Source organism: Aptenodytes patagonicus, chromosome 1 (assembly GCF_965638725.1).
Source record: "Aptenodytes patagonicus chromosome 1, bAptPat1.pri.cur, whole genome shotgun sequence".
NCBI classification, from domain to species: Eukaryota; Metazoa; Chordata; class Aves; order Sphenisciformes; family Spheniscidae; genus Aptenodytes; species Aptenodytes patagonicus.
In genome coordinates, this window is record NC_134949.1 from 25,345,537 (window position 1) to 25,358,051 (window position 12,515).

At 36.3% G+C, this 12,515-nt stretch overlaps 1 protein-coding gene across 12 annotated transcripts in view; it reads left to right on the top strand.

The window, feature by feature from the left end:
* The window catches only part of CADPS2 (calcium dependent secretion activator 2), a 340,428-nt gene that overhangs the window by 243,179 nt on the left and 84,734 nt on the right, over positions 1-12,515 (top strand). For all 12 annotated transcript variants that reach the window (XM_076329917.1, XM_076329928.1, XM_076329958.1 and 9 more), the window contains 2 exons: positions 6,704-6,805; positions 12,269-12,332. In XM_076329917.1, the coding sequence (XP_076186032.1) occupies positions 6,704-6,805; positions 12,269-12,332 (166 nt within the window). The remainder of the gene's footprint in view (positions 1-6,703; positions 6,806-12,268; positions 12,333-12,515) is intronic.

Consider the following 12,515-nt stretch of genomic DNA (forward strand, 5'->3'; position numbering starts at 1 on the left):
TTTCTGGGATGCATGTAAAGTTTACTGGCCTGTAGTTCCCCCTACCTCCCCTGGAAACTTCTGATTTTAAATTGATCTCACATTCCTCATGAAGGAGGAAGGCAGTTCTCGATGAGCACTTTCACACAACCATAGGTAATTCAGTTCTGGCCCTGGCAACTTATTAATGTTCATTTTCTAATTTGTTCCATAAGCTTTTTCACAGTTGCTTTGATTTTGGACAGATTCTGTGCTGAAAATAAAGATTTTTTTGCTGTGAACAAAGAAGGGTTCCAGCATACGAATCTTCTTAATTTCCTTCATAATAAACAAAATAAAGAATTCATTTTGTAGCTCTGCAATAGCCTTGCTCTCTCTGAGAGCTCCTTTTAGATCCTTGCCATCATTTAGCACCGTAGACTCTCTGATAGGCTTCTTGCTCCTGTTATGCTTGGAGGAAATATCTTAAAGTGGAGTAAATGAACACATAAGAGAAATGAAACTATGGAAACTTCGGAAAGTGCTATGCATTCGTATATTTCTTTCATTTTTCAATGTTTTGTGATAAGAACCATTTATTGCAATTTTACACTTTGTGTCAAGTGACAAAAGAATGTCCAGCGAAATCATCCCTTTCAAATCTGGGACAAGGAACTTTGTAAAAATAAAGAAAATAATATCACTACATTGCTCTGTCTCTTCTAATAATTTTTTGTGGAGCTTCTGAATAGATATTTCCTTCTCTTCTGACTCTAGAGTTAAAGTAAGGGTGTCTGTATCTTGCTGGTTTCTCCTTCATTTTATGTCTTTCATAAACAATATCTAATAAGACTTAATCTAAAATTCCAGAACTTAAGTCAGTAATTTCACCATTTATCTGCACATGGTCACCATCTGGCATGAAAGGTTTTGTCCAGTTGATCTCTTCCCAGAAGTGTTAAGTTTTTATATGTATAATTTTGTTTATAAAAATATTTGAATAGCATGTAGACTTCTTCTTAGATGGTTTTCCCAAAAAAACCATTGCTAGCAGGATTTTGTGGAACCTTTCCGTTTTAAGCAGTTGAAAACGCTTCCTCTTTCTTCTGTGCTTCTTATTCACTCTCAACCCCGCATGTAATGATAGCAGGTGAAAGGTCTTCTTTCACTGGTTTTTATTGGCAATTGAGCCTTCTGCTTTAATCTTAGATCTGTTCCAAGGCTGTCCAACAGCTGGAGGAAGGAGCCTGAGATCCCTTACAGTGTAGGGTCTTTAGGGAAATGTGTTACATCAGAAGTTATATTCCATCAGTCTATCAGCATCTTATATAAATTCTTTCTCATGTTTGATACAGCATCTAGAGACTTAACAGGAGTCTCTTGGTTTTGTAATTTGTCTTATTTTTCTATCAGTCCTCTATAATGGAAATGGTGACAGTGGATTTCTCATACGCAAAAGTGTGTTTTTATTCAGAAGTCATTTATTATCAGTCAGCATTTCCCCAGAATAATGGAATGTGAAAATATACCTTTTAGGATTGATATGCTATGTGAGTTTGTGCTTCTAGATGAGAAGCAGTGTTCTCTCAAAAACTGGAAAGACTAGTTGATCCTTGGATATTTATATCCCTTTTCTTTAAGTGAATGTAATCTTCCCCTTTTCTGAGGCTTGTTGGGCAATGCTGAGAATAGAACTTTTTCACTAGGTCTTTCAGTTTTATGTACTGCCCTGTGCCAAGCGTCTTGCATCATCCAGTTCATCCTTCATTTTTGGAAGCTGATAATCTCCAAGGTATATGGAGCACAGAGGAAGGTAAACCTTCTTTAATTTAATCTGTATTCTCCTTTTTAAGTGGTTCGCTTATGAGCATCATACCCCCAAGCCATGTGAGGCTTCTCTAAATAGTTGTTTGGGGGGGGGTTAATTAATGTTGTTCAATTAGTGACAGAGCTTTCTATATGTTACTGTTGTAAATAGCCACAAGAAAGTTATCAGTAGAGTTCTCCTGAGTTCAAAGCTAGAAGCAAAGTTCTTCACCCTGTTGCAGGTACCAAGTGAAGCCATGTTGACCTCACCTTTGGTTTAAGGAAGGATACTGTCCTGTGTTGGAAAGTGCTAATAACTATAATAATGTTATAATAAAATGTGTCCTCACTACAGTATTAACAGAGGCACATTTTTCAATATATCAAAACAAACCTGCTTCTGAAAAGCCTCAGAGAAATTATCAATAGAAAATTGATCACAATTCACACGTTATTAAGAAATATTAGAACAAAGTTCTGCATATTTAAGGTGATACTTGCCATCTTAGGCAATGAAGGAACAGCTAATGCTGTGACATACTCTCACCTTCCGTAAACATTATACATTGCTTTGTCATTATTTTCAACTGATTAATGCCTATACATACCCTTATACTTTGGGTAAAATGATATTATATTAGTACATGCTTAGCTTTTCAATAGAAGGGCATTAATGAATCCCACCTAAAATATAACTGCATAAAAGATCATTAAAATTAACCTGATCTATCATCTTAATCTGTTTTAGTGGCCTTCAGAATTGGTCTTTTTCATTCACTTGTGAAAAAGAAGTGACCTGTAAGCAGATGTAGGATCAGCCTGAGAAATGCATACAGCAGAAGGCTCTATTGTGCCATTTTTTTTGTCAGAATGTTTGAAGAGTAGTTAATATAAACAATAAAATGCTCAGTCTTCAAGTGCCTGCTGGTTAAAGCTATGTTTAAATGCCACGTGATAATTTGTTCTCTTCATTTTCTGTTAATAAAAAGAGGTCTGCTCTGCCTGCTTCTAAGCTGATAATGTAAACCATTGTTTTTCTTAGACTTGTCTAACCTAAACCATGGACTCTGCAAAAGCCTTAATTAATACAATTGTGTTTTAAAGGAAAATTTGGGTATTAAAGTCCTTGGATATTAAAGTCCTATAAATAGATAATAAAATCTCTACATCAAAATTCTAAACAATTTAATCTTCTGTTTACTAAGAAACAAGAATTCAAACTTTTATCTTGCTAATTTGAAAATTGTCACTGTTCTTTCACTTTATTGTGCATCCTGCTGAATTTAAAAACAAGTGCTCTTAGAAAGCACTGAAGTCTTCTAAAACAATTTGTTTCTAGGAGCCAAGATGACATTTAAGTTTTTTGTTTTTCCTACGCCCTTGAAATGTGGTTTATTATATAAATGTCTTGAAGTAAGACCTTGGCTGAAGTATTTTTCTTGTATTTTGGTTTTCATCATAATTTCTCATCTTTCTCTGGCAGATTCTTTTGGTCAGCCTTACTGTTTTCATCTATGCATGTGTGTGTGCGTGTTAGAATATCAATCTGTGCATTCCTCTCCTCATACTCTTTTTTTCATGAGAGGCCAAAGTGATGGTCTATGTTTTTAATGAGGAAAGCTTATTGAAAAGACTTAAACATTTGTAAAGTATACAAATATGCAAAAAGCACCAGTATCAACAACGTTCCAGAGGAAAAAAGAAAAGTCAGTCGTGTTCAGTTAGTATTTCGCAAGGCTGTCTCAACAAAACAGTCTTGCTTAAGGTAACAATTCACTCTCTGAGAGGCCACTAGGAGAAGCTGTTTCCAAAGTTGAGGGCTGGAAACGATCTACAGTCAACCCAGCATCCATCATATCTAATTCCCATTGGAACTGGAATACCATTTTTATCTCGCGTGCCATAGCTATTCAAGACAAGAATCTTTAATCCTACAATGCATCAAGTGACCTCTGCAAATTATTACAGGTTTTAAGACCTCTAGACATCAAAATATTTCTAGAGGGTACTCCAAGCCTTGAAGGATTATATCAAGTGAGGAAGAACAGTCCATTCCCAGAGGAAAACCTAAATCCACCACCTAATCAATCAGCTTCCCTAGAGTAACTGCCATCAGGACAGCAATCTTGCAAGATTGTCACAGTAAAAGTTTCTTTAAAAATTCTGGTCAGCTTATATTTTTGGTGTCATTATTTAAGTGTCTTATGGTTGAACAGCTACTTTCCACTTGAATTTACTAGCTCTAGTTTATGAGGTTATTTATTTCAAATCTCTTTTGATATTTAAGTCTGAGTGAATTAAACAATTTGAGATGTGACCAGAGACTACATTACATCTGTGCCAGTTAGACTGTGATACAAGCAGACAGACAGGCCAATCCAAATCCAATCAACAGAGTTCTCAAAAAATGGAAAACTAGTATAAGTGAGAGAGAGAAGGCTACTCAGGTTTTGAGTGTTCACTGTTTCACCTAGTTCTCTAATCCCAAAAGCAGTTGTGAAGAATAAGGAGGAAAAGAATGTGGAGGAAAGGAAAGTTCACTCTCCCTTTACCTTCTTGAGAAGATAATGTTAAAATGAAAACTCTTCTTAAGACAGTCCATCACTTTTCTTGGCTTAATTCTTGAAAGAGAGGTCTCAGGCTGCAATAAGAAAGCTGAATACTGGGTTTGAATTGAAAAATCAAGTCCAAACCACTATCCATAACATTTGGGATAGTAGGAGAGGCACATTTGTTGTTGGTTTTAGTTGCAAAATAGTTCTTGCATAGTTTATGGATGACTTAAACCTTTGAAAACTAAATGACTGCTTGAGTCTGATTTTCTTGGCAGGCACAGTAATTTGTAAATAAAAATAACCAGCTCAAAACAGTGCTATTTTATTTTATTCTGTCTTTAAAGCAATCAAAGAAAAAGATCTAGAAGACAAAATGAGTGGGAATTTTGAAACTATTTATCTATTTTTTCAATCTCAGCTCATCTGAAAGTCAGATTCTTTTTTCTGTGGATTATTTTTTCTCAGTAGTAGATAGACATTCCCAAGAGTAACAAAAAAGGATAACTAGAACAATATGTGTCTCAGAACTGTGTTGTGAAAATGCATTTTTATATTCTGCTTGTTGCAATAAGGCTAACAGGAAGAAACAAAATAATGATTCAGAGTTTGTGTTGTTTTCTAAAAGCATGTTTTCAAGAGATGAGGTTTTCAGTGCTATAGATGGTACATTTTTCTAACACCTTTTTGTGTACTTTCTTTTTCTTCTGGGACATTTGCTTCTGTCCAAACATCCACTGAAAATATATTTAACAGTTCTGAAAATTTTAGGTGTTGTCAGCAAGGTTCTTTATGACAACAAACTCAGTGAAGTGACAGGTCCCTGGTACGTAGTGATCCTAGCCTTAGTGCAGGTTGACAGATATGACATCCTACTGGCTCACCTTTTTCACTTACTGTTATCTGGACCCCTAGGTCTTTTCTGTCATATATATGACATGCCTTAGCGAGGTTTAATATGACAGAACTGTTTGCTTTATCACTCCAGAACACGATCTCTCCTGACAATGAAATCAGACAGTGCAATTTACTTAAATTTGAACCCGTTCCATCTGTCAGAAGGCTGAGGTAAAGTATCCTGGCATCCATCAAAAGAGAGAAGATAAGTTATTTGCTCTTTCACATCAAATTTATACAATAGTATATTGATGTGCCTAGTTACTCATATCTCCACCATATCTGATTTTTATTGTTGTCTTCACAATTATTTAAAGTCAGGCATTCTTTCCACCTTGACTTGACAGATCACAAATATAAGTGATTTAAGGGGTGAAAGCATTGTTTATGTCATGACCAGGTAGCAACTTATCCCTCCTAGATTTAAGTATAGTGGAGAAAGTTAAACTAACAATTTAGCAAAACAATGTTGTCTTTCTTCATGTCATTTTACTACAATTTTCTCATTTCTAGAAACATGAGATGCAGTTTTAGAGGTTCTGGAGGAGGTACAGGTTGGATCCACACTTAGTGTCAGGGTAGTAAACTCAGGTGAGAAGCAGTAGCTGTTTTGTTACCCTGGAGCTGTAAGTTAAGAGAGTAACAGGAAGTTTTCGGATACTTCTTTTTAAAGTACACTGTATGTGGGGAAGTTGTGACTGCATGGCAAAAATACCATTTGAGAAATGTGTATTTAAATTTCTTTAATTTTGTCATTATTTTAATATAAATACATTAATAACACCGTTAGGCTAAGACTTTAAGCGTGTGCTTAACATAATACAACCCTTATTATTAATTATTGGCACTTAAATTTGATGTTTAAAAAAATGCCAGTGCTTTTGTTTTTTAAAGACTATTTATTTGTTGCATCCTTTATGCTATATTTATATGGAAGGCTTGTTTACATGCTGCTATTTGTCAGTATGGGATGGGGGATCAAAAATCTATGCTCACTCTAAGCAGGGGGATTCCTAGGTGTTGCCTGCTCTGGCTTTTCTCACTGTAGTGTGCCTCCCATGTTTATTTTAAAATCACTTTCAGCCGTATTGTGCCTCTGGAAAAATATCTGGACGATTCAAGGAGTTTAAATTCAACAAGATCCAAGTAGGCCCCTCTATTGTGCCAGTAGTATTCATTTTCTTGAGAAAGGATATTATATATCTTTGGGAATGGTTTGGGAGAAATATATGCTACCTTGTGTTCACATTGGGATCAGGTAGAAACTTAGGACCTGAATTTAAAAGTTCAGCTCAAATGTTAAACTGTTTGTCTAGTTGCAGTCTGTTCTTTAACTATATTCACAAGTTACTGTTTATCCTTCAAGGCAATGGGAAAGGGGAAAGGAGTTAGCATGCATGTTAACTGAAAGCTTTAAAAATAAAGATCACTGCTCAAAGAGGAATCAGCATGAAGAGATATCAACAATTATTAAATATTTACTATTACAGGCCAGATGGAATTGGAACAGTATCTGTTGAAGAGAAAGAAAGGTTTGAGGAAATTAAGGACAGACTTTCCTCCCTTTTAGAAAACCAAATAAGCCATTTCAGGTGAGTGTATAATTTATTCAATGAATACTAAGTTTTTTCTGGAAGAATTTTCTCATGGTGTTCAATTTTGTTCTTGAACAAGTGAAGTGAAAATAAAATAGTCTACCTGCAAAGAATTTTTGAATATATTAAATATGGAATAATTTATTTAGACAAGTGATTGTGCTTAAAATTTGTGTATTATGTGAGTTGTATTTTTCTATGGTAGAAAAGATTGTGCAAGAATCTGATTTTTGTCAATCCTTTTAAACTTTAAGCTTTCTGTAACTCTAACTAAGCAAATTGTCTGAATGAAAATGACTGAGCCATCACAATTTCTGGATTAGTACTGATCAGAAAAATCATATGAGTAGAGAACATCTTTGATAGATGGCAGCCAAAACTTTTCTAGATGTCTAATGTCATTTTCTTGGTTTCATGGTATACTTATCTTTCCAAATCAGCTAAGGTCTGTCATCCTCAGTAAAGAGTTTGCCATATGTAAGGACTGTCAATACCAGTAGAAGATGTTTAGGGAAGGAGTACAAGAAACAGAGCAAACTTGGGGTGATATTTCCTTCTATTTTCTAGCAATTGATGGTTTATGAAGCTTAGCATAAACATGGCATGCAGACCACCAAATCTGTTAGTTTATCACACTAAGCCAACCTATCTGCCATCATTCTGTCAATCTAATCCTTTTTTAGAATATATTTATAGAAATTTTTTGTCTCTGTGTCACCTTACGACAACCAGTTCCACAGTTTAAATAGTGCTGTGTGAAACAGCTTTCTTTCATTTGGCAAGGCTGGCTGTAAGTTTGTTGGATGCCCCTCTGGTTTGATGAGGTAAGTGTCTAGTATTCATTGGTATATGTCATGTTCATAACTAGGTTGTCGGGGGGTTTTTGAGCACAGAGGACGTAGCAGTCTTCACTTGGGACTTCATCTCTGTATTAAACTAAAGAGAGCTAGGATTCTCCTTGGAGGGTATTCCTTTTGGGAAAAAATGATGTTCCCTTCCTTTATTTCCTTTAAAGATTCTTCTCTGACACAGTTCCTGTTTCCTGTCTTCCATAGGATTAAATAGCTCTTGCCAGAGAAGCGATACAGAGCAGCATAGGACAGAGTGCTTCCTACCCAGGTCTTGGAAAGGCAGGGGGAGAGTACTGACAAATCCGCAGGGGGAAGGAAAACTTGTTTCTGTGACAATATCTTCTCATGTTTGCTACAAAAAAAAAATGGAGTATTGGAGCTGGGAGAAGACCTCTGGCCTGTGATTGGCATACTTATGACCATATCCTGTCAAGTTTATGGTAGAAACACAATTGCTGTAATTTCCAGTGAATATAGGTACTTTTACTCATACACAGTCAGTGAGAGTAGCTGTGGCCCAAAGAATATTGAAACAGCAGAAGTCTTCTGAGTATGTTCAGAGATAGGAGGGAGATGGGGGAACAAGAAGAGAGGCTAGGCATCTTTGGAATAATTCTGTTCACCTTCAGCCTTTCACGTGCATGACACTAATTAAAAAATGTATAATAATGTCTAAATAATTATTTGAGTTGGAACAAATAAAGGTAAAACCCATCATGTCTGCTTACCTACACACTAGAGTATGTTGATGAGCTTGGGCTATATCAGTGACCATAAGATCTTTCTGCCTCGGTCTTGGTGGGTTTTGAGGGAATTCAAACAATGTTAGAAACTCCTCCTTGAGAGCAATTAAATGTGTCATTCAAAGATGAATGCCTCCATCCTTCAGAGTACTCTAAGGTTTGCCTTAAAATCCTGTTTAATCAAGGTAGACAAACAGTGCTCTGCCAGGTGAAGAGCAATTATTATATCTTTCTCTGAGCAAATGTTAGAAATAAAAAAAAAAATAGGTGGAATGTCTGGATTTAAACGAGGATACTGGCATAATACTGGTAGAAGGAAGAATCAATAGTGCCCTGGAATCTGAATGTATAAAGCATATAAAGTCACAATATAGGACATCCTGATAAAGAATTGGTATTAGACTTTAAAAGAAAACCTAGACTCAAATAATGTAAGATCACCTGTATCATTAATTAACACAGAATAACCTTGGCTGTGAGATTGCTTTCTTAAGAAAAGTTGGTATTAAAACTACTCCATATTTCAATCCATCAAAATTGTTGTGATAACTGAAATGCTGAATATTTTGAAAAATACATTCAGCAGTAAAGATGGATGCAAAGCATGCACTTTCTCTGCTTTGACCTTACTGTCCCTGAGTGCCCTGTATTCCGGGCAGTCACCGGGCAGTCCCACCATCTCCCAAGCTGGCTTCCTGCTTCCACTGTTCTTTTTACTGTCAGTTTGAGCATCCATGCTGTTTACGCGTGCCCTAGAATATTTTAGAGGCTTTCATGTCCTCCATGTTTTACAGTTTTTAAATGCCAGATTCTCTACAATAACCTCTTTGTCTTTCTCATGGAGTCACATAGAGGGTTTTTTGTTTAGTTTTTTGACCACTTTTTTTTTTAATTGTGGCATGCATTTGACTTGGCTCCTACTTTTTTAATTTTCCCTCAGGCTGCTTGTAGGTTTCTTGCCTTTTCGATTGCTCCTTTAAGGTTTTGGCTTTTGTTTTTCAAGTTCTTCATTTTTTCATAGTTCCCATTCTTGAAATTGAATATACATGTACTGAATGTACATGTACTGAATTTTTTTTGCCTGTTCTCTTTTGCTACATTATTAAATTTTATTATTTTATGATCACTACTACAGAGCACCTCTCCTGCTCTGCACCTCTCAAACTATGTCCTGTTCACATCTGAGACCAAATCCAGAATAGCATCTTTTCTTGTGGGTCCTAAATTAGCTGTCCAAGGAAGCAATTCAAAACTGTGTCCCAAAATATTATCATTATATCTCATGAGACATTGATCAAGTGTACATGTGTATAGTTGAAATCTCTTACTATTTGTCATCAATTTGCAGCTTCTCTAATGTCACTTAACATTTCCTAATCACTCTCATCATCCTAATTAGGGGGTCAGTGGTACAGACTTTCAAGCACTTTTTTTTTATTCCGTAATATGTCAGAGCTTTTCTAAGCTTTGCCCTCGCTCCATTGCTTTGCATTGCATGCACTGGTCAGCTATCTTTGTGGACAATTTAACTGAAGACTGTATTTCTCTTCCTGCCTTTTTAGAGGTACACTGAACATTTGCTATGTCCACTCAGGTCACTAGGTCACACCCATCTGAAACAGATTCTCTCCCATGCCTGTCAGCTAACCCGCAGCTTCCAGTTTTAATACTCCCCTATGGTCTTTTTAATTTTAATTTTCATTGCTATCAGCCTGGTTCCATTATGATTAAGATGCAGTCTGCCCATCCCGTGCTGGTGGCTCTCATCTAAACTATTTCCCAGTTCTTAAGGTACTTAAAGCTTTCCTCTCTGTCATCTTACCTACCCACTGAGACTCCAGATCTCTGCCTGCCTCTCAGGCAGCTAATGTGGAAGAGCCAATATTTCAGAGAAAGCTGCCATGAGGGTCTTGGACTTTAACCTCTTGCCTGGCTGTGTGAATTTAATCTCTAAAGTCTTCCTCCTACACTTCTGTATGTTGCTGGTACTAATGTAGACCATGAGTGCTGCTCCTTCTCTATTCTCCCTTAGGTAACTTATAAAAACATGTCCTGAGGTCCACTGCCTTTGTACCCAGCAACTAACTTACTGCTTGGTCCTCTTGGATGTCACAGACCCGATTGTCCATATGTCTAATAATTGAATTGACCACTGTCACCATCTACGTCTCCCTATCCTTAAAGATCCCCTCAGCTGTGGGAGCATCTTTGCCACAGTCAGACAGTGTGAAATCGGCTGCCATAGGGGTTTTATCTAAGAGATTGAATTTCTCCTTGCCAGCAAGATGCTGCTTCCCTGCCTCTTCAGCAGCACAGAGGCAGGACTGCTGAGTGTCCCTTTAGGCCTCTATTGTGAACATTTCCTTTTCTTTAAGCTGCTTATCTCAAGAAAACAACTCTTCTCTGTCAGAAGCTCCTTGCACTAATTGCACACATAAGCTTGCTGCCCATGTTGTACTCATACATATTGTCTCTGCAATAAACTGAGTAATCCCTATTCTACTGTGGGACTTCTGTCTGCATCATGAACTTAAAACGGGTTGGGGTTTGGAAGCTTGTTATGTTATTTACATAACATACCTGGAACATAACATTGCAGAACATACCTGGAAGGAAGTCTTTGATTTGAAATATTAAATATCATCAAGAAATGAGTGAATTTTATTCAAAAACTACCTTTAGAGGTTGATAGGAATAAACAGTGGGAAAGACAAGTCAAGGATTGTGGAAATATATTGAAAAGGGAGGAGGAGACAAAACACCTAAAGATGTGTTCTGTTTTAAGATGACTTAATGCCTAAAGGTCATTAAATCTGCTTTGCTAATTTGTTAACCTGTCCCCGAAAATTGTTAGCCCTACAGTAGGAAAGAAACAAAATGAGGCAAAGCAAATACTGGAATTCTTGCTGCAGGAAATCCTTTTTTGACCTCATTTACAGGGCTTTATTTTGGTTGACCAAAATGTATATCTAAAATTCACTGGTCTGAATCTTTATCATTAGAAAATATTTTACTATTGGAAAACATTAGAATATGAGGCTACCATTCTCAGTGAGTAATAATAAGAAAAGCATAATCTCAGCAAAGTAAAAAATCCTTTTTCCAATTGGGGATATCCCAGCTAGATTTTATAGACAGGATTAAAAGAGGTTACAGTTGCCTGAGCACTGTAGTCTCGTTGAGCTGATATATTGGATCATTCAGTAGACAAAAATTAAAAACAAAGCTATGAATGGGATCACTTTTTAAATTTACATAATTTTAGAAGTATCGAGACAGAAGTGGGTATGGTTTAAGTTGTAGCTGATAAAATTTAAGATAACATAAAATGCTTTTCCAAGCTATTTATGATATAACAGGAAAAATTATGGAATATCTGCAGGCATTTTTATTCCTATATATCTCTAGAAACTTAAATATCTGACATTATATCCTTATGTTAATCCAATATTAAAACAAGATATAATATACAGAGTGCTACTTCACAGCTCCAGTAGCTGTCATGGCTACATGAGAAATAGTACCTCTTTCCAGGAAGATGACAAGTAAGCTCATCAGAGACCATTAAATATCCTTCATAGTTGAGAAGGTGGAAGTGATGCTTGTTGCCTTTTGTATTTTTTCTGTATTTAGGCCTGGGCTGCTGGTGGGCTGATACTGCTGTACTATGTATATGCTCCATGGTAGACTACTGAAGAGGCCTTCTGCTTTCATTGGTACTTCATGTATGGGAGTCTTCTGCTAACATAATTTAATGCAAGTTGTGTACATTTACGTCTGAAAGTAAATTCCTAACTTAGGTATTATAATTCTGATCATTTTCTCTTCCTCTTTTTCCTTTTTCATTTTTTTTTTTACTTTTTAAGATACTGTTTCCCTTTTGGACGTCCTGAAGGAGCTTTAAAAGCCACACTTTCATTACTTGAAAGGGTAAGTTTGAGAACACGTTTTAAATTCTGCTTGAGTACTAAGCCTGCATTTGTCTTTTGCATTCAGGCTACTGAAAGCAGAGTCATGTCTTCTCAGGTATTTTACTTGTTTTAATTGTTCACTGGGAGGTTTTTTTCTCAATGTCTTCCACACAGGCAAACAGCTGTTTTCTATAGGACTTAT